The sequence below is a fragment of the Charadrius vociferus genome, unplaced genomic scaffold, assembly GCF_000708025.1.
Source record: "Charadrius vociferus isolate BGI_N301 unplaced genomic scaffold, ASM70802v2 scaffold70, whole genome shotgun sequence".
In the NCBI taxonomy this organism is placed as follows: Eukaryota; Metazoa; Chordata; class Aves; order Charadriiformes; family Charadriidae; genus Charadrius; species Charadrius vociferus.
The window spans coordinates 154,872-182,323 of NW_009646851.1; the positions used below are offsets into that span (position 1 = coordinate 154,872).

General features: G+C 37.6%; 1 protein-coding gene across 1 annotated transcript in view; it reads left to right on the forward strand.

The window, feature by feature from the left end:
* The first annotated feature begins 209 nt into the window (after positions 1-209).
* The window catches only part of NNT (nicotinamide nucleotide transhydrogenase), a 45,128-nt gene continuing 17,885 nt past the window's right edge, over positions 210-27,452 (forward strand). Inside the window, exons 1-16 of the mRNA XM_009894187.1 lie at positions 210-409; positions 7,815-8,044; positions 9,193-9,410; positions 10,912-10,999; positions 11,756-11,844; positions 13,491-13,678; positions 14,428-14,561; positions 16,336-16,527; positions 17,659-17,812; positions 18,573-18,734; positions 19,547-19,657; positions 20,418-20,563; positions 21,450-21,645; positions 22,267-22,500; positions 24,424-24,584; positions 25,323-25,502. Of these exons, the coding sequence (XP_009892489.1) occupies positions 259-409; positions 7,815-8,044; positions 9,193-9,410; positions 10,912-10,999; positions 11,756-11,844; positions 13,491-13,678; positions 14,428-14,561; positions 16,336-16,527; positions 17,659-17,812; positions 18,573-18,734; positions 19,547-19,657; positions 20,418-20,563; positions 21,450-21,645; positions 22,267-22,500; positions 24,424-24,584; positions 25,323-25,502 (2,634 nt within the window). The 5' untranslated portion in view covers positions 210-258. The remainder of the gene's footprint in view (positions 410-7,814; positions 8,045-9,192; positions 9,411-10,911; positions 11,000-11,755; positions 11,845-13,490; positions 13,679-14,427; positions 14,562-16,335; positions 16,528-17,658; positions 17,813-18,572; positions 18,735-19,546; positions 19,658-20,417; positions 20,564-21,449; positions 21,646-22,266; positions 22,501-24,423; positions 24,585-25,322; positions 25,503-27,452) is intronic.

Consider the following 27,452-nt stretch of genomic DNA (forward strand, 5'->3'; position numbering starts at 1 on the left):
GTCAGCTTTGTAATGTCAGGCTTGTTGCTTTAGTTTGATAATCGTCCTAGTGTGGAAAAAAAAAAAAAAAAGTTGATTTTAGCTAGAAAGAAAAGGTGGGTAGAAATGATCATCTCATTGCAACTGGCAGTCGACCAGACTTAAGCTGCCGAGTTTACATACCACCTGCCTAGTGTCATTAATAATTCTTTCCTTGTTTTCACGTGTGCAGCAGGGATTCCATACGTGGCAAAGAGTTTGCTCTGAGGCCTGGGCGAAATGGCGAGCCTCCTGCGTATTGCTGTTAGTGGGTGCTCAACTCCGGTTTTTGCCAATGTGTTACCACCGAAGGTGCATTCTGCAAAGATGCCGTGTTTGCGAATGTTTAGAACCCACCAGATGCTTACGTCTCAGGCAGCTTCAAAGCCAGGTAAACTGGTTAAACTGTTGAAAATAATAATTTGTTTTAAAACGTGAAGATAGCTTGAATTTTTCTTTCAGGTATGCATTAGTACAGAAAAAAAAAGAACACTCTTAAATCATATCGGCAGCATACTTGAGTCAGTTGCAGTACAATTTTGCACTGGTTTTAAAGAGCTTATGCAGAATATGTTTGTGTTTATTATGAATACTTTAGATCCAAATAGTTTTTATGGGTAGGATGTCAGATCTCCTGCTGACACTTACCTGGCTCTAGGGAAGTATTTCAACAAATGCTTTTCATAGTTAAATGCCTGAGTTCCCCGTGAGTTTTTGTAGTGCAGCTCTGAGTGCATGCAGGCAATAATACAGCCCTCACAAAGAGAGTATCTGCAAGCATGACTATATGTAGATATAATTATTCCATCTTAAAAATCTCTTAACTTCGTTCAGGAAACTCTGATGTTGTACCACATTGAAGAACTTTTGATTTGCATCTTCACGTGTAGGGTTTGTTGGTATATTTGCAGTAACTGCATTTTAGTGCAGATAATGGACAGGTTCAGGTATTTTCAGGAAAAAAAGTGAGGGGGGAATGGGGGCATCCTTGGTTCCAGTTTGTGATGTGAGCCTGGTGTATGAAAATCAGAACTGACATTTTTTTACTCTATCCTATCTTGTGCATAGCCTGACAGCTAGAAGACTGGAGAATATATAAAACTGGTTTAATGATATTGTTGCCCATTATCCTGCAATGGGTTGTGTTTCCCTGAAGGAATTTAGAGACCCTGCTTCAGTGCAGATCTAGGGTCTTCTCAGTCTGCGACAGATTAATGTGGAGAGTTAGACTGATTGTGCACGTGATGTTCGGTTCTTCCAAACACACACAGTAGGTAACTGCATTAGGTATAGTATTAGAAAAGTAGCGCTGTTTGTGAACAGAAGTGTCTGGTTGTGAAAACACAGGACATAAGATTAGACTATATAACTCTGAGCAGCCTTTGTTGCATGGAATTTCTGGCAGTACTAACAGTGGCTGGAGCATTTTGGGGTCCTTTCAAATCAGTGAGCCAATGTTTTGGAGCTTCTGAAGAAATGTGATGACAGGAGGAGTTTCTTTACTCTGAGGGCTCCTGGTAATCTGTATCGCATGGCTTTTTACCTCAGTTGCATGGTGAAACCTGAATTTCTTTGCTCTGACTGACAGCCCAGGGATCTGGGGTCTGTCACAACTGATCAGGTAATAGTTTTGCCATCTCATGAATTTGTGCTGCTCCAATGTTTTTTTTTTTTTCCATATTAAGTATCTGAATGAAAGAGACATCTGTCTGTCTTGATATGGCAAATTGTTGGGAGTGTTAACCTGGGATGTAGAAAACCAGGTTCAAAGTTCTCTCTCAGATGTCCCAGGTAAGTGCCCTTATTGTTGTTTGAGTTTGGAATCAGTCTTGTTATTTGACTTTGACCACAAATTTGATCGTGAAACTGAAAGATCTCTTCAGTTTTATTGAAATCAGTATGCTTGTCTGTTTGTGTGTGTGCATTTTCTTGTTTTTATGAATCACTGTTCAGAACATTTTCCACAAGGACAGAGAATTCTGATTAGTGTCATGTGTTTAAGCATGCAGTGCTGTCCCTTCAAATCTGTTAAGTGGAAGCTCTTATTTAAAGGCGAGTAGTATTCATGAAATGCAGTTATTTAATGCTGGGAATTAGAAGTTTGATAAGTCTTTTGGTTGATAATTAAGCTGTCCTTGTAGTTCATTTTGGTAACGTGAGATTTGTCATTCCGTAGAGGACAAATCAAGGATAAAACAGCCATTGAATGACAAATTAGTAGCAGTACTATTGCCTATGTGTACTTTTTAAGTGCTCTTGAATAGAAATTTAACAACATATAAAATAACTACATTTTATTCTTACTTTTAGAAATTATCTTTGATTATAGTGACACGTGGTAAAATCACTGTAATAGTAAATAAGTTCTCTGAAAAGACTAGTGTCACAGTAATTCTTCTTAAGCTTGTAGTTATTACTTCTGTTCTCTCTGATTAGCTTTCATTTAGTGTGGGATATGTTATGTACAAGAATAACAGCTGCTTGAGGAGTGAAGTGGAGGATTTGGAAAGTAAGCTTGGAGGATGTATACTTTTCTTGTTGGTATTTATTTTGCTGCTATTTTCTTTGTTTCTTAGAAACATAGGAATTTTCATACAGAAGTAAACAAGTGTTCCTGTAACTAAGTCAAACAGTCACTAGCACCAGATGATTTAGAAATGGATGCAAAACTTTCCCAAGCCCTGGGAAAGGTGCTTACAGAGTGACCGACTGAGGTTTCCAATATGCTTCCAGATTGGTTTGTCCTGCAGCTCTGACTTTTAACCCTCTCTATCTTGGGATGTTTAATGTCCTTTTTATTTTGATGCTTCTTTCTTAAAATTTCCAGGTTTTTTTTCTAAATCTTGCAGAACTTTTAAACCCATAACAGTTTATTGTCAGTTAATTCTCTAGATAAACTGTACATTATTTATAAACCGTAGACATTCTTGTTTAATTTCCTTGGATTTTTTGTATCTCCTTGCTTGTATAAGAAGAAGGATCAGGTGTTTGTTTAATCTTCTGTACCATTCTTTTTTTTTTCTTTTCTTTTCTTTTTGCCAACATCATATTGCTGTTCTTCGGAATATGTCCTCATCTTCAGAACAGGTGAGATGGTTCGTTTAAAGCTGATACTAGAGTAACGTAGAAATTAGGCAGGTTAAGTATCCTGTTTTCCCCATCACAGAACACGTGGCATATAGTTAAATCTTCTCCTTTCTCTTTTCTCTAAGTCAGTCTCTAATATTTGTTGATACTATTTTGCTATGGACTACTTCCTGAAATCACGTTAAGGAGATAAAAACCTGTATTTTTCTTTATTTCTCTACATATAATGTTCTGAGTTTCCTTGATAGTTTTAATTTAGGATCTTCTTTAAACGCTGTTTGTAGATGGAAGTTAAATGGAGAAAATAACTTTCATAGTTACTTTTAATCGTTTGATTTCTGAAGCTTAGAGATATAGATTACCTACTTACCATGTTTATTTGAAGTTTGAAACTGCTTTGAATACATCCGCATTACACAGTTGAGATTATGTTAACGGGATGAGAAAGAGTGGCTTCTTACTAGGTTTTTCTAAATTCTCATTTATGTACTTTCTATACTAAGATTCTAAGGCCTGTGGAATTTAATGATTCTACTTTTGATAGTGCCAGAATCCTGTTGGTGTTGATTTTTTGTATCAAAAAAAGTACTATGTATCTCCTACACAATGAACAATACTTTGAAAATCTTCATGTAACTCAAAAATGTACTGAAGGTATGTGTATATAAAAAAAAAATGTTCTTGATGTCATAAAATAATATTTTAGTTACTAAAACACACTCAGGACAGTTCTTAAAGAGATTAACTGACCTGGAGGCTTAGAAAGGCAACTTGGAATCTTCAAACTGTCATGGAATTTTAAACGCATGGCAAGGATATCAGATACGCTTTCTCAACATAAAACCTAAGTCAAGATCCTAAGTGTATAATTCTAGATTTCAACCTTTCAAAACTAATGACTTTGAAATTGCTGAGTTCAACAGATCAGATCTGTGTTCATAGTATAGATTCCTTCAAACACAGTATTTAGTTTTTACATAGGTCTTTAACATAGGTTTTTGCTTTGCAGTTAGACATCTGCTTTGTTTTGGTGCTGAATGATGTGATAGCTCACAGCAGGGTAGTCTGCTTGGAAAATGTCCTATACCTGCTCTAGCTAAAGGCTGGCAAACCAACATCTGTTTGCTTCTGTCATATTTTGCTTTTATGTTCACTGGTTGCTAGAAATTTGGTAGTGGGACAGAGGAGAAAAGACGAGAGGCAAATGAGACTTATTGAATGTTTATCTTGGATTGGATTCCCCGAGCATTGGAGGAGGGTATAGTCCTCAATATTGGTCGCTGATCATTCTGCTTACTAAAAAAGGTGCAAATACTTTGTATCTGAAAAAGTTTTACCTGCTTTTATTGCATGCAAGATGTAACAATGTGGAAGAAAGAAATGATGAAACAATTTGACATGTAGCAAGTGCATATTCCTGTCCTGTCCCTCCTACCCTTTAATTCTTCTACTCTGGTGTGCCACGCAAAAGCAAGAGAACAAAAAGAAATCAAAGTATTGTCATTAAGCCTTAGGAGCTAAAAAAAAATCTAAATTTTTTGCTTGAGAACTATATAAGCTGCAGTCAAGTGTTTGTGTGCCTTTAAATTTGCAGTCATCCTTCTGTTCCCTGTGTGCTATAATTTATTCCTTCCTTCCTCTGCATTTGTGTGCTGCAAAAACTTCCAAAAGGAGAAAGGGAAGGTAGCACTTCAGTTCTCATTTTCGCAGTGCTTCTTGAAAAGCTCTTTGCCTTCTATCCTGCAGCTACCTCCTTTCTGAAATTATGATTGGTCTTTGTTATTTAGGCAAATTTCAATCTTTTAGGTTTCATTTCTGCTTCTAAAAGATGAAGAGAGCTCATTTTTACTGAGTCACAGAATCATAGAGTGGTTTAGGTTGGAAGGGAACTTACAGATCATCTACTTCCAACCCTCCTGCCATAGGCAGGGACCCCTCCCCCTAGACCAGGGGGCTCCAACGCACATCCCAACACCTCCAGGGATGGGGCATCTACAGTTTCTCTGTGCAATTTGTTCCAGTTCCTCACCACCCTCAGAGTGAAAAACTTCTTACTGGTACCTATTCTAAATCTACTGTCTTCCAGTTTGAAGCCATTACCCCTCGTCCTATCACTACATGCCCTTGCCAAAGGTCCCTCTCCAGCTTTCTTGTAGGTGCCCTGTAGGTACTGGAAGGTAGCAATAACATCTCCCCGAAGCCTTCTCTTCCCCAGGCTGAACAATCCCAACCCTCTCAGCCTGTGCTCATAGGAGAGGTGCTCCAGCCCTCAGATCATCTTCATGGCACTCCTCTGGACTTGCTCCAACAGCTCTTTTTCTTTATTATGTTGGGGGCTCCATAGCTGGGTGTAGTACTCCAGATGGGGTCTCACGAGACCGGAGTGGAGGGGCAGAATCACCTCCCTCGACCTACTGACCGTACTTTCTTTGATGCAGCCCAGGATGCGGGTGGCTTTCTGGGCTGCAAGCACACATTGCCAGCTCATGTTGAGCTTCTCATCAACCAACACCCCCAAGTCATCCTCAGGGCTGCTCTCAATCCATTCTCCACCCAGCTTGTATTTGTGGATGGGATTGCTAATTGAGTTGATTTAATGAAAATCAGAAGCAGGACTTCATTGTGTAGTAATTAGAAGAGATGAGGAGAAAGTTGTCTTCAAATGACAAGGGTAATTTGTATGAGTGACAGCAACAGCTTTCAAGTAGTTTGTGCTACTGTGATAGGGATGCTCTGAGTTGCATGGTAATGTTTAGATGTGGTGTATGCTGATGAAGCGAATCTTTGCAAAGCATCGTTACCTTTGTGGGTCTGTTGTTTTAGATCTGCATTCTCGCTCCTGTTGTGACTTTATGTTCCTTTAAAGCATGTTTTTTTGAATTTTAGTTTTTGTTTTGTAATCTAAAGAATTTTATATGTTCTCCAACATATAAAATGTAAAAACACTTATGTCTTCAAATTATTTGTTACCATTTTATTAGTCTAATTTAAAGGAGAAAGCTAAAATTAAAGAGAAAAATGTAAAAATAATTAGAAGTAATGCACTTTGTCTGGTGATCTTTCATTCTGTCTTCTTGTTGGATGTGTTTAATCAGTTTTTTTTTAATGGGTTAGAAGACTGACAAGTACATGTAGATTTTTAAGTACCAGTTCATAGCAGCTCTGGGTTGTTTTTGCAGAACATTGTAAGTTGATAATATCTTGAAAGTTGTTAATGTAAAACATTTTCAGATGTTCAACTTTAAGCACTTTGTAGTCCAAGTTTTATTTCATAGGTTTAGATTTAGACTTTAAATATTTAGACTTACAAATATCAAAATCATTCAGTTCCTTAAAGCTGTTATAGTGTGGTATGTTTTTTTGGCTTTGTTTTGCTTGTTTCTGTCTTAAAAAACAAACAGGGGAAAAAAAAAGTGAAAAGGAGGCCTTCCTCAAACATGGAACACATCATTAGTCTGGTACAATTTTTGTAGCACAACACATAGTATTGGTGGCCAAAATAAAAGCAGATTTGTAATTTAAAACAAGTCTTTCACCCCCATCCTCCCCTGTTTTTTGTTTGGGTGTGGTTTTTTTTTTTGTGGGTTTTTTAGGTTTCCATGACAGATTTCTTTGGAGTTTTTTTTTTGTTGTTGCATAATGTTAATATGAGTGACTGCTTAGACTGCTCAAGATATATTTTATTAATATGTATGTGGTGTAAGTGTCTCGTGTATAAATGTCCCAATCCAGGTCTAAATTCTGGATAGACATCAGTGAATGCTGGTGCAGAACTGGGTCTGTGTGTTGGACTGCATGCTATAGTGTAATTGAAGCAATGTGGTAGTTTGATGTATGATTATTCTGCTTGAGTCTGTGTATTTACAAATAATGTGTTTAAATGCTTGATTGCATCAGAGAATTTTAACACTCAGATAATAGACTAGAAGCCCACAAATTGTACATGAACCAAGTTAGATATTTGTAATTTGAAACTGTAAGCCAAAACTGAAAAATTGCAGCTTCAGCAGTTTCCTGGTATTATTTAGTAGAGCTTTGAACAAGTTAAGACAAGGACATAACATTGAAGAGACGCTTACTTGAACCAGCTATTAGGTGGATATTCCATTATTTTTCAACTACTCCTGAATTCACATTTTTCATTTCTGTAGAAATGAAACTCTGAGAGTACCTTACTGATGTAGTTGTGCCTTTGTGGTATGTAAGTTACATTCATTAATAGTGATCTGAGACAACTGGAATTTGATAGACGTTAAAAATATGTTCAGTTAAAATGCAGTTTAGCTGTTCAAGCTCATTTGTTTTTTTTTCTTCACAATAAAGTTGAAGTGACTAGAGAGGGATTAAATTCTTCTTACCCCAGGTAGAGTTTTTTATTATCAGAACACTGTGTATTGTATAAATCAGAATGTCAGTTACACAATCAGAACTGTATACGTTGAGATGGGTATGAACTGCACCAAATACTTGTTACTGCTTGCGTGGCTGATTGTGCTGGCCTGCTGGTTCCTGAGAGAAGCAAGATGGTATAATTTAAAGAAATGTAAACTACACTGCTAGAAAATGTCATTCTGCTGCCTCTTCCTTAGGAGGGACAATTGCTAAGTGTGACATGCCTGCATGTGTCTGTACCACACTGAAGAGTGCCATTAATATCAATTCATTAATCTTTAGTGCAACTAATGCTGTCTTATCTGCTGCTCTTACAGGAATCCCTTATAAACAGCTGACTGTAGGTGTCCCCAAGGAGATATTTGAAAATGAGAAGAGAGTGGCTCTATCACCGGCTGGAGTGCAAGCCTTGGTTAAACAAGGCTTCAATGTTGTGGTGGAATCTGGTGCTGGAGAAGCTTCCAAATTTTCTGATGACCATTACAGAGATGTTGGAGCAAAGATCCAGGGGACCAAGGAAGTCATGGCTTCTGATTTGATTGTCAAAGTAATTGCTTTATTAATATATTTTCTATTACATTCTTTTTGAAGAAACATATGATTCAATGTCTTCTAATAGTTTGCTGAAAGTTCAGTAAGTTCCTTTAAATTCATATTTTCCATTCTAAATTCTGACTCAGTTTTAGGCTGTTGTTTTTCTTATAGCTCAGGTGTGCATCTGCAGTAATAAACTAGTAAATGGCAACATTGAAAAAATTGAGGATGATTTCTTACCAAATTTTTAACTACCTTGGAGGAGTTGTCTTTCCTAGACCAAGGTAGACTGGTTCTGGACTCCAATCAGATGAGATCCCTGCTCTGATACAACTTCCTCTCCAAAATTAATAACATACAACTCAAGTTACTCTTTAGAGAGAGTTGTTTAGGATTTTGAAGATGCAAGTTTCTAACTTTTCTCAATCAGACATCCAACAGTTCCACAGCAATACTGTGTTTCAAAAGTATTTGTAACTAAATGAGTTGTAGCTGATCTGGGAAGACTGCTGACAGTGAAGTTGCTTGAGAGGTATTAGGTTGTGCAGAGTCCTGAAGGAAAAAACAAAAATACCTTAAACTTGATGTTGAGGCTTCCTTTAACTGCTGTATTTGAAGTTACCCTGTCAGGATTGAATGTAGAATTTCAGTGAGCTAGTTTGTGAACAACCCTTTTAAGTAGGTCTCTTTTTGAAGAAAAGTGAGAAACTCAAAAGAAGTGAATACAGATCAAGATGAGTATCTGCTGGACTTCATGCTTGAAATTCCCTGTATGTAATGGTGCCTTGCAACCAGTGATTCTTAGCCTGTAGAGCTTAATTGGCACACTTGTTCTGTAATCATTTTGCTTAAAAATGGTGGGTTTTGTGGCAGCTGTCTGTCATAAAAGCCAGTAACTGCTGGTTAGAATCCATGAGATCTTTCTGAAGGTGTGTGCTATTACTGCCCTGTCACCAACCTGCCTAGAGCTAATTCTGGTATGTGGACTGCAGTTAAGAAGTTCAGTTACTCAGTTAAATTGTGTAAACAGCCTTTGATATAGTTCCTTCCTTGTGTACTTTGTGGATGGGAATGGACAGACTGCAAGCTGGGAGAAAGGAAATTGAGCGTGTTCTGATTTTTTTTCCTCTGATTAATTTGGACAATTCTCTCTTTCTTTAGGTGAGGGCTCCTATATATAACTCAGCTCTAGGTGTACATGAGGCAGATCTTTTTAAGACGGCGGCTACCTTGATTAGTTTTATCTACCCAGCACAAAATCCAGACCTCCTGAAGAAACTTGCAGAAAAGAAAACTACTGTCTTGGCAATGGATCAGGTTCCACGGGTCACCATTGCTCAGGGATATGATGCACTTAGCTCCATGGCCAACATTGCTGGGTATGAATTTTACTACTTTTGGGTTTTTGTTTTTTTTTTTTTTCTTCCCAGCTTGAGTAAGTATAGCTGGATTAAAAGCTATGTGCTTTGATATTAGGTATATCTAAAACAGTTCTTCATCTCTGTTTCCATACAGCTTTTTCCAGCAGGATGATACTGTTTGAGGTACCAAGCAACTTAAGTTTTTTATGATCAGCTGTGCAGGAGATCAGAGCAAGGCTAAAAAAAAAAAATATAAAAAAATAAAAAATTGAAGGCAGTTCTTCTAATTCCTGGACTGCTTTATCTAGTGTGTTTTTGATCTGAACTAGATCAGAGCAGGCGTAAAGATATCCTTAAGACAGCTTTAACACATTGCCTATCATTGTGATCTGATGATGTTGGGAGCTAACTAACCCAGACAACACTCAGTATAAATGTGATCGCTATGGCAGATATAAACAAAAGACCACATACTCTTAGACATCTTCATGCTTTGCAACTGTTATTGTAGGTATTATAGTGAGGTAAAATGTTGTTGTTGTCAAGCTGACTTCTGTTATTAGGTTCTTTGTTGCTTTTTTCAATTTTTTTGACTAAGATGATGTGTCCAAAGCATAATAAGCCTTGGAGAAGGCTGCCAGATTTGGGCACACCAGCAGTACACATCTGCATACATGTTTGGTTACTTCTCTGTATTTTCATTCTGTATGATTTTATTAAAATATAGACATTTATAATCTATTTAAAGGTGTAAAATCTACAACAAGCTGTATTCCAAATTATAACTAATTTTACAGCATACAGACCTCCATATGTCCCTGCTAGAGATTGGAAGGAGGGTGGAATGGGACTGTTGAACCACAACACTGTTAGTGAAAATCCAAGAAAATGTTCACTGTTGTTAAGAAAAGACATAATTACACATTAATCTGCATTTTCAGATAGCTCTGCTGATGTTAACTTGACATTCAGCCACCCATTCTCAGGTGACTACAAAGCAGATGGGGCAAAAGTAGCAGCAAGTTTTAGCTATTTGCCCTAAGCCATATAGCTCTGCAGAGTTGGGTTCAGAGTATCTTTTTTGAATGTGTGCTTGCTTGTCTAAGTGAGCTTACTGCAAAATTACTCTGGATTTTGCAATTGCTTGTTCGTGTTTCCTTCCCTAACAAGCCTCAGGTTACAGCCTTTGAAGGTAGCTTCAAAGACCACAGAGTTAATTTTTGTCAAGTTACGTGTTTATTGCTCAGGTAAAATTTTATTTGCGAGAGTGAATAGTTGTGGACATTCAGTATATTGCAGTCTAAAAGTTCTGTCTGAAAATGCATTCCATGATTTATTTAATTTTTTTAAAAGGCAATAAATGAACAACGACTATTAAACTTATGCTCAATAGTAAAATATTAAGCTTGCTTTATCCTACACGTGCTATGGTCAAATGTTCATCCTTTTCATTGCTGTCATAAATGGAATTGTACTGAGCCTGGGAAAATACTGATACATGTTCGTCCTTAATTGACAGTTACAAGGCTGTGGTACTGGCAGCAAATCACTTTGGTCGATTTTTCACGGGTCAGATCACAGCTGCTGGTAAAGTTCCTCCAGCAAAGGTATGTGCAGTTAAACAGATACTGTGGCAGAAGAACATGGGAGTTCCTGATCGCAGCTAACTGCTGCTGAAACTGTGTTAAAAGGCTTTTTTTTTCTGTCTTGAGGATAATTCCAGAAACCTTAGAAATCCCTAGAGTTATTCCCGTACCAATTTTTGTTCACTACCTGTAATGTTGGGTTTTTGGGAATCATAGAATAATTTGAGTTTTATTTAAGTTTGCTTAGTTTTAAACATCAGACTAGCTCTACATGGATGGATTTTTTATTTTTTATTTTCCCCAAATGGGGAAGGGCAAGGAAGCAATTAAGAAAAGTCACATATGTTGGGATTTGTGGTGCATTGAGGGCTGCGATGGAAGGGATTGCTTGATTTGAATTGCAGGTGGATTGGGTTGAAGAGAAATGAAAGGAGAATTGGGGAAGGAAAAAAAAAAAAAAGAAGATAAATCAGGGAAAAACCTGTACTTACATAAACAGCTACAGATGAGTTGGCTCTCAGATAAGTAAAGTTAGGATTTAGAGCTTTTAAACCGTTACAGGGTTTAAAAGCTTACCAACCATAAAGCTTTACCCTTACAGGGTAGCTTTACCAAAGTCATTTCGGTCCTTTTGGGTTCTGTGTACCAAGGTAACTTGTTTAAATGGCTGTTTAATGAGATGTATTTGCAGTTGTGAAAGCAGTACAATGTTGCTTCTTTTCTAACCAGCTGTAATTTTAGTTTATGCTTCAAGCATTGATGATGGTATCATTCTAGGTCTTGATCATTGGAGGCGGAGTTGCTGGCTTGGTTTCTGCTGGAGCAGCTAAATCGATGGGTGCGGTGGTTCGTGGATTTGATACTAGGTAGGTGTATGAAGATGATAGTAGCAATCTGAAACTTTTTTAAGATTAAGTAGTTTGTGGCGGTATTACAGTGAAAGCACTTATACTGCACTGAATCACAATTCATTTCCTAACATTTTTATTCCATCATTATTCCTCCAGTTTTTTATACCTCCAAACAACCAAGCCTTCCCAAAGAGTCCTTCTCGTTAAATCAATCAGAACTATATGAATTAAAAAATCATTGCTTTATGAAAATGAGAAAGTTAAGGTTTTTATCCAGACTTTCACGTCTCTGTTCTCTTTGGGGACACAGGGAAAGTAGTAAAGAAATAATCTTTATGCCCTCATTTATAGCTTGCTTTGATCCAGGTTCATAGGTTTGTGCTCTCATTCACCTCTACTTTCCTGATCCCAGAGAGGCCAGCTAGGAACTCTTTGGACAGACTCTTCTTTCAATCTGCTGAAGGAGAGAATGAGATCCAGTTATTTTATTTATGAAAATCAAGATGAAAAAAGAGAAACTGCTGCTGAAACTGCTTTAAATTCTGCTTTCCTCGGATTTCTTCTTTATGTTCAGAAGGATTATTTTGTCCCACAGCCATTTTTTAGAGCAATAGACTGGAAAAATTACAGAGCTACAGTGACTGAAATCTTGATTAATTTCTTTTCTATTAAATGACTTTATATTGAATTTGTATGAGCTTAATACTGTATTTGCATTTAAATTACTTAGACATGTTTGTTTTCATGCAGAGGTGGCATCTAGTGCTACTTAGCTGTATCTAATATGAAAGAATAAAAATGAATGTATCTCCAGATATATGATGTGTGATATGGAAAAACTTTGGCTCTGGTTTGTTAGAAAATCTACATAGGCCTTAAAACAAACTGGAAAGGGTTTATTTTTCTTAAAAGCATGATCAAAATCTGTCTAAAACTTTTCAGATTTGTTTAATTCCCTTCTTTTAGCATCCTTTATACTTTTATCTTGGTGTGCAAGAATGTGTGTTAAATCCTCTGCATGTTGTGAATGTTTACCTAGCATTGAAATTTAGTCTCATCATTTACTGTGATATCATGTGAGGCAAAATAAATTAAAGATTTACAGGATAACTGTAAAAAACCCAAAACCAAACAAACCACCGCCCTGCCTAGCGCCTACCTGCCCCCCCCTCCCCCCACCTTTCTCCTTTGAAAATAAGACTTCCTCGTATTTTCCATTTCACGGATTAAAGACAGGGCCCTTGGGTTCAGTATTTATCACCTATCTTAGGCATCTACGTTGGGCTGTAGATTGACCTAGTCATGACAAGAGAAATGGGTGAGCAGAGTTAGTCCCAGCTTTGAGACTTTTCGTGGAGCCACTCTCCTGACTATACAGGAAACAGTATGGTTTCAGTCCTTCCTTCATTCCTTATTCCTTATCCAAGTATCTTCATTAGGCACCTAAAATTAGTGATGCAATTACTTTTTTCACTAAATACAGAAAATTGAGGACTTTATTTATGGTTTCCTTAATCCTAGAATAAGGTTTAGGTTTCTTATGTGAAGGTGGCTACTACTAAAAAGACATGTCTTTTCAGTAGAAAAATCTCTCTTTAGAAAAAATGATACTGGATTTTTAAAGCAGTGGTTGTTCCCTCCCCCCAATTTTCTTTTCCTAGAGCTGCAGCTCTGGAACAGTTCAAGTCTCTTGGTGCTGAGCCTTTGGAAGTAGACATAAAAGAATCTGGAGAGGGACAAGGTGGCTATGCTAAAGAAATGTCCAAAGAATTTATTGAGGCTGAAATGAAACTCTTTGCCAAACAGTGCCAAGATGTTGATATTATCATCACTACAGCACTTATTCCAGGTATGTTTTATGTGCAAGATGCTAATTTTCATTTTTCTTTTTGAAGTTGGCATGATTTGGAGCTGTGCCTGCAGTGAAAACAGGTGTTACCTGTGTGAGTGTGTAACTTTTTCCTTCCCTGATGAATGCCTGGCTTTAAAGTGTGTGCCTTTTTTACAACTTTAATTTTCAAAAACTAGCAGTCTTTGACTCAGTATCATCGTTTTCTTTTTAAACAAGGAGTAGAGAGTAACAAAGTAAGAATATGTAGTTTTCTTGCGTATTTGTTGCATCACTGCTACTTCTGCTATCCAGCTTGTGCACTGAAACAAGTCCAGGGGAAACAGTACTGTATTTTGTAATTGAAACAGTAAGGTAGACCTTAGGTTTTGGTGCTCTGTATTGCACAACATCTGTCTTTTAATAATTTAAAATGTGACATTTCTTTTTCTTTTTTTTTTTTTTTGGTTGTGACTTGAATTGTAAGATTGGATGCAGTGTGTTTACTGAGGACGAAATTGGATTTGCTAGTGTCTTTGGTAGACTGCCCATGCATACCTCTTTATGTGCTTGGGAGCAAGATGTTCTACCATCTCTTCTCTCTGCCTGTGTAAACAAACCTGTGCCATTTCATCCTAGGTACCAATGACCTGAAAATTTTACTTAAAAAAATAAGGTTTAGAGAGAGAGAGTGAAGGGGAGAACTCATCTGAGCTCTACGGATAAAAAGCTGTATTTTGTGTCTAACTTACTATGCCTTGTCTTGTCAGGCAAAAAAGCTCCCGTCTTGTTTAAGAAAGATATGATTGAATCAATGAAGGAAGGTTCTGTTGTTGTGGATTTAGCTGCAGAAGCAGGGGGAAACATTGAGACTACAAAGCCTGGGGAAACCTATGTTCATAAGGTGAGCATTTCACTCTGCAGATTTTTCTCAGTTTGCATGAATTCACATTGTGTTTTGTAAACTGTGTGCTGAAAATGAGTAGCTGATTTTGCTATTTGGACTTCAGTAATCCTTTAAATTTGTATTTGGTCACTAGTCGTCTCTATGTATAACAATTTGAAGATTTTTAAAGACACAAATACCTTTTGGATAATGTTAATTTGGTTCTTAACCATGGAGGTGTTTTACTACTTAGTGCAGCATCCAAGTGCAGTAATTTGTCTCTGCTGGGTTGAGGGTGTGGTTTGATGTCCATTTCTTGGTCTACCTAAAGAGGCGCAGTAGTAAAAGCTTCTTTGACTTGCTTATCACCTCCCACAACTGAAGGGTAACAATCCCTGTCATAGGTAAGATGAACAGGGTCAGACTATGTCAGTGTTCACTTCAGTGCAAAGTTTCTGGCTTAGCTCAATATAATTTTAGCTTCAGGAAGGTGCTGTCTTTGTATGTCTTTAGCTTCGCCAACGTTGAGCGTGCCTGCCCTAAAGTATCCAAACCACTTGTAACCCAAACTAGGAGTAGCCTGAATTGGTTCATTAAACTAAGCAGTTTTGCTCTGGGCTGAACTAACTACTTTGGTTTTGCTCTAGTGTTCATTGGCTCAGTTGAGCGCTTGTTTTCTACTTTTTGGGTTTTATTTGTGGTACTTGTGAGAAATCTGCTAGCAGTTATAGGAATCTGGGTGATGAGATTTGAAGTAGCAGATTTACAAGGTTGTTATTTGGTAATGTTGTTTACATTACCAGCATAATGTTGTTGTTATGCTGCCCTAGGGAAGGCTGTAGGTCATACTGCTGCCATGGTTGTCATTAATATAAGCAGGGCTGTGTATGTCTGTCACGAATTGTATTTGGTTTTGTGGTTTTCTTTTGATGTCATTGCTTAAAAAATGAAATTAAGAGTGTGTAGAACAGAAACAAGCAGATACTTGCATGAATAATTTATATGGAGCATTTTTAGTTGGAGGAATATTACCCTTGGATATAGTGTACTGGCATTGAGCTGGGGAAAACAGCAGCAGTGCAGCACTATTAGCACTGTGCTGGAGCATTGCATTAAGAAGCCAGAGTTCCTGGAAGATCCATGCATGGATCTTAGCTATAAGTTGCAGGAGCAGTGTTTTAACAAGCCTACTTGAACATGAAGAGTGTATGCCAGCCTCAGCTTCCCATGCCATCCAAAAGATCAAGAGTCTGATTGCAAGCTGTACTCACGTTTGTTCTTTAAACAGTGTGGATATACTATGTTAGATCTTTATGTAAATGTGAATCCAGGTATATTACTTGCACAGCTGGCTAGCTCTGAGGAAGCTCCTTTCACTCTTCTGTCATAGAGAAAGTTGCCTCCTGTGCATGCCCTCCAGAAGGGCTGAGAAGATGCCAAGCACTGGGCAGGATAATCTGTTACCTGGTTACTTTAAGAAGCTAAGTCCTGAGAGAATGGTAGGATTTGGAGAGGACGAGCTCTTGCACCAATGCATCTTCCTCTCTGTGTAGGCTTGTTGCTAATAGCATTTCACGTGTTGAGTTTGATCATGTTGAATGCTGTAACTGTTGTGAGTAATCCTCCCCCAGCTTAGTAATGTTATAGCTGCAGGTGATAGTTTTAGCTGGGGATTAAAAACAGAAATAGGTGAAACAGTTTGGATATGTATTTCCAGAAGGTTATATTGAAAGAGATGCTGCTACTTAAGAGGTTGAACTAATCCTTAATATTTTACTTGAATTTTTTTCAGGGTGTTACACACATTGGCTACACAGACCTGCCAAGCAGAATGGCTACTCAGGCCAGTACTCTGTATTCCAACAATATTATCAAACTCCTAAAGGCTATTAGTCCTGACAAAGAGAACTTCTACTTTGATCCAAAAGATGAATTTGATTATGGGACTCTGGATCATGTTATTAGGGGAACTGTAGTAATGAAGGTAAGTCAGTAAATAGTCTCTTCTTAGTTTCTGAGCACATACTCCTACATTTATCAGTGTTGTCTCTTTAAAATGCATTCAAATATACTGCATGCTAATAGACTTCAGATGTGGCTTGATGGACAGTGTGGGCAATTATGTTTGTATTCAGCTGAATATTCCTCTGTCCCTTTTTGTGAAGGGAAATCTCTTTGCTTTTGTCTTCTTGTCACAATTAAACAAATACCTAATGTCTACTATTGAAAAACAGGAAAAAGATTAAATTTGCATGTTGTATTCATGTGATAAAAGCATAGTTATTTAACATGTTTGAAATGTTACTATAGGACCAGAAAAACATTCTTCTTTCTTTTTAAAATAAATACACATTTCTTTTCTAAGAGTAACTTCAGAAAACACTGGTGGAACTAAAATATACAGGATACTTTATGCTCTATTAGGAAATAATAAAGTACAAACTGAGGTCGTAGGCCAGTATGAGCTCTCCGCTCACAACTATTAGGAAGTGATTTGCAGTTTAGGTAAGACATACTAATTTCTGTTGAGTTTTGCTGTATAATGTTGCAAAAATTTTGTAATGCCTATGATGCCTACTCTGGAGGAGGCTTGTATTGACTTCAGCTCTCCCAGATTACTGAAGTGGTGTGCACAGCTCGGGTCTGACAGCCCCACCAGTTATTCCACCAGAGGCCTGAAGAACAGCAAAAAAATGTGAGGCATCATGCTTGATATTAGCTGAGGCCTGTGGCAGGCTCTGATGACAGTTCAGATCTGTAGCAGATTTTGCTGTTTCCAAGACCCTGTTTTAGTTTGTATAAATGTTTTCTATTTAAGGAAATTTATATCTTTGTTTTGATTCCTGCTTTCAGGCCTTGTGCTGTGTTTCCACCAGGTGCTCTTGGACACTGATATTATATCTTGTCTGAAAAATGTGTAAACCAATATGGTTAATTGGATCAGGCTGTACTGATCATCCAGCCTTGCAAACTTCTCATGCAGAAAAGGAAGATGTTCCTGTGGCATGGCTGTAGGATGTTACAACTTATCTGAGTTGCAGGATTAAGAAGAGTAGGCTCCTCTAACTGTAAAGCATGTGCCATGTTAGGGATAACTCTAAATATCTCTTGTCAGGATGGCAAGGTGATTTTCCCAGCACCTCCACCAAATAACATTCCTCAAGGAGCTCCTGTGAAGCAGAAGACTGTAGCAGAGCTGGAAGCGGAAAAAGCAGCTACTATTACACCTTTTAGAAAAACTATGACTAGTGCATCTATATACACAGCAGGTAGGCAACTTTCAGAGTTGGAGAATCAGTGTAGAGTGCTCCTCATTTGACTAATACTTTTAAGTGACGCCTCATCTCACTCCTTGAATTTAATAACTAGTTGGGAGAGCAGCTGATTGGCTGGTGTATCTAGTGCAAAATCAGTGTAGTTTAATAACTGCTTTTGAGAGGGAAGATAAAATTTTAGAAATTTAACCGAAAGTATTACCATTTCAAATAGTCCTGACCCATGCTGTGTGCATGTATATGTGTTTGGCTTTATTTAAATACCAGTAAAGTACATAAAACTCTAAAGGACTCCTGCTAGGGACTGTGCCTGTACTTTAAAGAAAGCAGTGGCATTGAATTGATTCTGCTGCAAACTTCAGTGTATTGTATGAGACTTAAATGCCCACAGTCTGCTGAGAGTGGGACACTTGTCTTGACAAATAAATATTGGTGACTCTTGTCGTTTCATATTCTGTGTGCATCACAACTTCTGCATGAGGTAACTAGTGAATTCTTAAACTCTGTTCTTCATATGCATGCTTTGAGTCTTCTAAGTAGCATCTCAACACAATTGTGACTCTTTTACATTTTTGCTATAGAACAGGAGAGTGACAGGATTCAGTGACAAAGATGATCCAGCTGATCTTGAAACAAGTCCATGCACAAACCTCCCATTTGCTTTTAGCTCAATACTGGACTCCTGTTGTACACAGTTTAAATGTAAGAAACCATTGAAAAGTTATAGAAAAGTTTTGTTATGCTTTTCTTCTAGGCTTATCCAGCATGTTAGGACTGGGCATTGCAGCTCCTAATACTGCTTTCACACAGATGGTGACGACATTTGGCTTAGCTGGAATAGTGGGGTACCATACAGTATGGGGTGTGACTCCTGCTCTTCACTCTCCACTCATGTCAGTAACTAATGCTATCTCAGGTAAGTAGCTGTCACACAACTGCTTATTTTCTATTTGAAGTAGGTGCGGCTCCTTTTACTCAAACTTTAGACAGAAGTCTGCTGATACACTTTTTTAAAGTGCCGAAAAGCCTAGTACTACTTTGCACGTCTGAGTTTACCTCCGTAAATAGCAAGGACATCTGAAACATACTCTTTTTGACAGTATGTTTTCTCAAAAGAAGGGCAAATGTAATGCTGTGTATTTCTAATTTTAATAAGTAACTTTTCACTTTTAACCTGTTTGCTTTAAAGTTTGTTTTACTTGGAGTGCTGCAATCGCTCCTTTCATAAAACACGTCTTTCTTTCCATCTCTCCAAACTGTTGCCCTGAAAATAACTTGTCTTTCATATTTTCTGCATTCTTTTTTTAGTCTCCTCAAAGTATGTGTTTTGAGAGAGGGGAAGAAGACAAAATTCCTAAGTGACCCATAAGATTCCTAACTCTTTAAATATATAAGATTTTATATATTCATGTGTGTATATATGTGGCAGGTCACAAGGCTGATCTACTTTGACTGTTAAAAGCAAAGTTTCTTTTATCAAGCAAGTACTTGGAGGCTGACTCCGTGCTTGAGGCAGTGTACTTCAAAACTATATTAATATACTTTTTTTTTCTTTTGAAACATGTTTGTATTGCAGAAGACGACCATGGTAGTCTTTGTTTAAATAGTAATGCGTAGAGTAGGGGTCAAAATTTATGTTGACTGGTATCTGTTTGACATCTGAAAGAAAACTTTCTATAGGTATAGAGCCTTTTAATGTTCAGTAACACTTTTTTCTTTTTTAAATAGGGCTAACTGCAGTTGGTGGGCTGGTCTTGATGGGAGGAAACTATCTTCCTGAAAACACTTACCAAACTCTAGCAGTGCTTTCGACCTTTATCTCTTCAGTCAATATCGCGGGTATGAATGTTAAGTTTTTTCCTGAGAGTAACTTTAAAGCAGTTCTGTAATTCTCTTATTTCTTCTAGTTCTTTAATTGTATGGATTCCAGAAATACTATTCTGGGAATAGGATCTGAGAGCATCCATCAATAAAGAACAGTTTTCATAGTATTTATTGTATCTGGTTTGCACACCCAGTGGCATAACTGTTTTTTAAGGAAGCATTTAAATGTTCATTTTTCTTTTACGGTATCCTTTTTGTGATGATTATATAAAGTATTTTTTCCTGTATGTCCCAAGATGTCACTGCATTTGTCATTCTATTCCTTTTCCTACTTGAAAGATATACTAGTGGCATAGAACAAATTCTGCTTGCTTGAGCTTCAGAAGTCCCAGCTTCACGAATAAAAAGATAAGAAACTGAGCAATATGGCTTATAAATACTGGTTTTTGCTAGAGTAAATAGGGAAAGGGACATAGTCATAAACTAAGCTGTATCCTGCAGTCACCGTAGAGTATGGAGCCAGAGCAAGTACTCCAGGCTTTCTAGGTCCATCTTTTATGAATTTCCTCCAAAGCTTAAAAAAGACAACAGGATCTCACCCCAATTGCACCTTTGTTTCCTGGTGATTTTCCAGATTGCTAGCTTTTTGGAGGCTATTGGTGTCAGTTGCTGGCTTTGTGTAGTAATGTGATTTAACCAGATATTTCTCTTATAGCTTGGCATATGCTTAGTTTCAGTTTTTATTTTTGTAAAATTGTTCCTTTACTCTGGCCAGGTGGGTTTCTGGTTACACAGAGAATGCTGGATATGTTCAAACGTCCCACAGATCCTCCTGAGTACAACTACTTGTACCTGCTTCCTGGTGGTGTCTTTGTAGGAGGCTATGCAGCTGCTCTCAACGGTGGCTATAATATTGAACAGGTAAGTAGATAACTTTGTGGCTCTTGGCCCAATGCACGGTATGCTTCTTCACTGCTTAATCTGTTGAGGAGTAAATAGCAAATTAGCCATGGTCTTGTAATGAGCTTGCAATTGTACCACAAATGCTGAATTTGCAAATTTTTAAAGCTTTGTGTTTTTTATTCTCCTGTAAAGCAGCAGGTACTTTGTTATTTATTCTACAGTTTTCCTAAATTACACCTTAAATATTAGAGAAATCAGTCCTTGATTTAAATGTTTCTGAAAATTCAACTTGGCATGACAGCTGAAGTAAGTATGACATCTGGATGGGATGAGATTTCAGCTTTGTTTGCATTTGTTTTAATAGTAAGAAAAATCAGTGTGTATTGCCTTCTGTGTTTGGAAAAAGTGAATCCAAACATACCTTCATGCCACGGGCTTGTAATATATTTCATTTTTTTTCAGTTATCTAGACATGTACAGCTTAGTTCATTTAAGTTTGTTTATACTTTTTGACAACAGGAATTCAGATGTGCCATAAGCAAATTCTGAAACGATTCCTGTAATGAACAGGACAGTTTAGCTTTGGGTTTGTACTGAAGAAAAGCTTTCTTCTGAACTGATGAGGAAAATTGGCTTGACTCAACTTTAGTATTCATGGTGCAGATAAACGAAGGTCATGAAGTGGGAAACAAGTTTTAATAGATGCCACATTTTAATTGGCCAAAATCACACCCTCTGCAAGAGTTTCTCACAGTCAAGAGTTTTAACTTCAGTTAAGAACTGTGGTTTATACATGTTCTGGAGAAATCAGCCCTTTTGTGTAATAATCAGAAAGATTTTTATAGCGATCATGCAATTTGGCTGTACTTCATGTATGCATATTAATGTTTTTCTTATTTTAAAGATGATGTATCTGGGCTCAGGCTTATGCTGTGTTGGTGCCCTGGCTGGTCTGTCCACCCAAGGAACAGCTCGTCTGGGAAATGCTTTGGGTATGATTGGTGTTGCAGGAGGTTTAGCAGCAACTCTTGGAGGCCTTAAACCATCACCTGAATTGTTGGCGCAGATGTCAGGTGCCATGGCCCTTGGTGGTACCATAGGTATGTGTATGATATTATAAACTATCTGTGCTCTAACATGTATTTATGTAAACTATATATACATGAAATACTGTATAGCTTACAGGTGAATTGACTGACTTACACTCGCGGCTTCTATATGTTATTTTACAAATATGTGAACAACGAATTTTAAGTCCCAGAGCTTCTATTACTGGGTCAGGATGTGGTAAAGAATAGGGGGACTGGTGGAAAAGCAGGAGCACGTCATCTCTGTTAGGGAAACTGGGTATGCAGAGCTGAATGAACTTGCTTGACTTCATAATTCTGTTCAGTTCCTGACTGAATGCTGCAAAATTCCCTTTTTCACACCGTGCTTTCTTCACAGAAGATGTTGAATTTCCCAATATATAGTGAAGCTGTTAAGAACTTGATATCCTTTAATCTTCTTTCTAATTCCATTATATCCTTACGGCACAAAATACACATATGCAGCTTTCAATTAAATGCCATAGCAATTTCTAGTGTAGAACAAACTTTTCAGTTGGGACAGCCATGTGCGTGCATGTATTCATTGGACACTGAACCATGATACATTAATTTCTACCTGCATAGATCTGTTGTGTTTTGTAAGACTTCCCTTCTGTCTTCAACTCTCAATAGGTTTGACGATTGCTAAACGCATCCAGATTACAGATCTGCCTCAACTGGTGGCTGCTTTTCATAGTTTGGTTGGTTTGGCTGCTGTGCTTACCTGTGTAGCAGAATACATGATTGAATATCCTCACTTTGCTACTGATCCAGCTGCAAACCTCACCAAGATTGTGGCGTACCTGGGCACGTACATTGGTGGAGTGACTTTCAGTGGCTCTCTTGTTGCTTATGGAAAACTGCAAGGTGAGACGTTCCATTCAGAATTACGTATTTGTTAAAAGTTTTGTTTTTGTTTTTTTTTTTACCCCCAGGGTTTAGCTCAGCCTTTAGAGTGGTGTAATTGGAAAGGAACGTATTTTGCATTAGGTAAAAGTTTGTATGTTTAATTCTTATGAGTGTACTTTTAATTTTTTTTTCTTATTTGTGTACAGCTTTAGTTATATGAGGTTTGTCTTCAGTGCTTGGACATACTACTGTTTTTAATTACCAAGTCATGTAAGCTTCCCTCAGTTCATCTTGTCTGGAAGTAAACATTGCTTTAGTGTTGTTAAAACACTACCTGACACTGTTTCTCTAATTGATTTTATTGAACTTTTATGATCACAACTTTGTATTCCTGAGCAGACATTTTAATTGAAACCTTGATGTTGCTGGACTCAGTGAGCACCGCTAATATTTGAGATTTTGTTCTTAGCATTGCAGGCTTCTTTTAGGTAGGTAGCTTGCAGTATCAGTTGAGACTGCCTCACTTGAAACTGTTCGGTTTTCTCTCTGTTTACCTACTGTGCAAACTCCATGCTCCATACCTCTTACTGTTTTAGTAAATATGCATTCTATATTAAATACTCACTAATTCCTGATTCTCATGCACCTGAAGGTTTCTTTATTGTATTTATTTTTGGTTTTGTAAGCACACAGCTTTTGAGAGACTTGAGATAATACTTGTACTAAGAAGTTCCGGCTAACAGCTTCCTATTACTAATCCAGTTACGAGCTTTGCAGTAGTTCCTTTGGGAAACATCTGTTTGCTTTCTTCAGTGTTTGAGACCAGCAATTGAAGGAGGAAGCATGACATGGAAGGAAAGCTGTCTTCTCTAATAATCTTTTGAAGGATTTGTCAGTAGTATGTATTTCTGCTAAGTAGTTACTCATTTATTTCTTCTTGGTTATTTTTTTTCTTCTTTGCCATCTTACCCCCTCCACCCCTTCAGTGATTTGTGTGTACGTCCCTAGTGAACTTCACTGTCTGTTTCAGCTGACTCTCCTGTTTTTGTTTGTTTTTTTGTCCCCCTTGCATTCTCATATCAGCATGATAATAATAAGCTTGTCTATACTGCTGAAGTAGAGGTAGTACAGACTTTAACTCCTAGTCCTGAAACCATCAGTTCATTCTTTCCCTTGAATTTAGCTAAATTTAAATGAGACACTTGGAAAGTAATTACTTACACCAAAAGTAACAGAAAAAAAATTGCATTATTTTTACTCTTTGCTATGTTGTTTGTGGGGTGAAAACTTTAAAAGAAAAAACCAAAAACGCTGGGGTGAAAATAAATAAGTAGTTGTCTTTTTAAACTGAATCACACAAATACCAAACCCTCTTTCCCCTCAAGTCTCTGCCAATGTGGGAAGCTGTGGGAAGTTTGTGTCACGAAGGGTACTGGTGAAATTAAAGCATCTGAAAGCAAGTGTATTTTATATTTGAGTTTATCTGCGTAGTCATATTTTTCTAAGCACACAGCTTTTGTGAGACTGAGATAATACCCGTACTACGAAGTTTGGCTAAAAGCTTCCCATAACAGAGCTTCATATACAACCGGCAGAGACTTGGGGCCAGAATAAAAGTATGTTTATAAAAAAGAAAAAAAAAAAAAGCTTTTCAAGAGGAGAAGAGATTTTTGTGATTATTCTGAAGCACTTTAGTGAGATTAGTAAAACAAGAGTTTAAACAGGAATATTTGAGAATCTAGAGTAAGTGTGAATGTCTTGCCATACTGAGTCAGCGCAAGGTCTCAGCTTCCACTAACTTACTTTATCTTCTGCCCCTCCCATTTTCTTTCGTTTTCTTTTTTTGATTTTTCTTTTGCTGAGGTATTCAGTCTTCTCTGGGGCAAGAGACAGGCTTTCCTGCATGTATATATCAATCTCTGAATATGCATTTGATTGCAGGTATCCTGAATTCTGCACCACTGCTCTTGCCTGGTCGACATGCATTGAATGCAGGTTTGCTGGCTGCCAGCATTGGTGGGATGGTTCCGTACATGATTGATCCTAGTTACACTACGGGAATTACTTGCTTAGGTTCTGTGTCAGCTCTCTCAGCCATAATGGTAAGTCAGGAATTGTAGGAGGTGAAACAAATTAAACAAGCAGTTTTTTCTTCAGCTTTGCAAGTTTCCTCTTAATGATTGTGTTTTAGCACCTTCAGTCATGATCATCATAGTCCCTGAATCCTACCTTGCAGTAGCAAGTAGCAGCTGACTTTCCTAAACTTAGCTGTAAACCAGAACACTTCCAGAGAACAAGCATGTCTGTATATAATGAGTTTTTGCAGCTATGACTTAATGGAGCGTTTTACATTACAAACTGATATTTTAAAAGACTTCTTAGTTTATCCTTCAAATACTTAAAAGAGCACTGGATCTACAGGTTATTGTGATAACTTCGTAAGATTTTTCCCATGTGTAATTTCCCCCATTCACTCACACCAGCTATTGCAAAATTTACCCTCAATGTTACCATTCTGTAAACTGAGCCTTGCAAAAGACCACTCAGTATGAATCCTTTAATGGTATGAGCAGTTCCGTGGAGCTGGTAGGATATTTTTGAGAGTGAAAATAAGTGACTGAGCACAGGATGAGGACAGTGGTGTGCCTTCCTGTGGTCTCTCAGAAGGCAGAATCCGTAAGACTAATCCACAAGCCATAGCTTGATGTCTCCTACATTGAAAATAGTTGACTAGGTTATTAAGTAAAGATACTTATTTTTCAGTGCTGCAGGCAGGCTGTCTTCTCTGCGTGTTCTCCTTAGTCATAGCTTATACTGAAGTATTTTCTGTCCTTTTCCAGGGTGTCACTTTAACAGCAGCTATTGGAGGTGCTGACATGCCTGTCGTTATTACTGTCCTGAACAGTTACTCTGGATGGGCTTTGTGTGCCGAGGGCTTCCTACTGAACAACAACTTGCTGACCATTGTCGGTGCACTCATTGGCTCCTCTGGGGCCATCCTCTCTTACATCATGTGTGTGGTAAGAAGTCAGCAGAAATTGTGCTTGTTTTCCAAGTAAGGAAAAACCTCACTCAGCATGTTTGCTAGGAAGATAAGCATTCGGAAGACCAAACTGCTATGTGTTCAGAGACTAGAAAATTCTTGATTGAAACCGTTGGACTAGATGTTAGTCATCTCTCTTTGGTTTGGAGAGGTGCGTACTTCAAAACTGAGGAAAGCCTTTGCATTGACTTGGGAATTAAATCTGACCTCAAATCAGTATGATTACTTGTCCTTGGGCATGTTGATTTTTTATTTTTTATTTTTTTGCCAAGTCACTCTGCAATATTGTTAATTTTAAGCTAAATTTAAAATTTATCAGCAGGAGATACTTTAAGTAGTGAGTTCCTTTAAAAAAAAAAGTTTGGTTCGATTAGAGAGAAATTTAAAGTTTGGTTTTTGGAGTATAGGGAAGTGCTTTGTTCAGAGCAGCTACTTTGAAGTACCACAGGGTGGCAGCAGGCTTGCATTAGTGTATTGCTGATGCTGTCTGTGCCGCGGCAAACTTGAGCGTCAGCTCTGTGGAATGTTGCGTTTATTAGTCATGTTGTCCTTTTCTAAGGAACGTTTGTACTGATGTTTCTTGTTTTCCCGTGTCTCACTCCCTTTTGTTTTCAAAGATGGAGAGGTAATGACTTAAAGAAAACTGTTCACAGTGCAACAGCTGCCAACCTCCTGATTCTCTGTTTTGTAATTCTGTTTCACTTCTGCTGCTGTGTTCTTGGATGATCAGTGTTGCTGTTCTCCTGTCCTGATGTTTTCCTATGGTCAGCCCAGGCTGTCGTCTTTTACTTTGTCTCTGCTGATAAGTAGTGTTGTTACCGTGTTAGGAATGATCAGTATCATTAATTGTCATCTCTCTTGAGGAAAAATTTCAGAAAAGCTTAAAAACGTATTTTTGTGCAGCTTCACGGAGGTGAGTTCGAATGAACAATTCCAGGTATGAATTTTAAAGAATCTTGTTCTTTCTTGAACATTTTGTATCTCCTTATCAAAAGGAAATCAGATTAAGTGGCTCATGGGATATCTTTTTATTTATAAATATATGTGTATATATATTTGTATACAGGCAGCAATTTAGTCCATATCAATAGAAAGATGATGCTTCTGGGCAACACAGGGATGAAAAGTGTGTTCTTTAAAGATCAAATTCTTGTAAGTCTTCGTGAAAATACGATCTGTTTGGTATGTATTTACCAGTAGGAGCAGTCACTCTATACCTTCATTTTTCTTTTACTATCCTCTTCCGTTTTTAATTTGTTTTATTGCTAGCTCCTCTCTGCACTCACAGCGTTTTGAGCTGAATGGGGCTTTGAGCAACCCTATGGCAGGGGGGTTGTTACTAGATGATCTTTAAGGTCTCTTCCAACTCTTAACCATTTTATGATTCTATGATACTTGCATCTGTTGGTTGGAGGAATCTAGGTAAATAGGAAGCCTTGAGAAATAGTCAGCAAAATAATTATGCAGTGACAGAGTGACCTTCCTCTACGTATTTCTCAAATTTCAGGAAGTTTAGTTTTTTGAAGTAATATTCTAGAAATCTTGTGCTGCTTTACATAAGCTTAGACAATTAAAGTTGATCAGACAGTAAAATTAAAATTCTTTTGTGTAATTTCTGCACGGTAAGCAGAGTAACTTATTTCTAGCCTGGCATTTTTCTTTTCTGCTTTACTTCCTTTAATGGAAATCATTACTTTTAAAAACATTGTTATAATCAGGGGATTCAGTATCATTGTCTTGAATCTGCGTTTCAGGAGCAAAAATGGTCAAGAGTTTCAATAAACTCTGCTTTAGGCTGTTGCAACCTGTGTTAATGAAGCAACAGTTTTCTCCTCCCCACCCTGTGTATGACTTCCATCCAAAGCAGTGTATTTATTGAAGCTTATCTAGTACAGATGAGAAAGTGTTTGTGGAAATCTTGATGGTT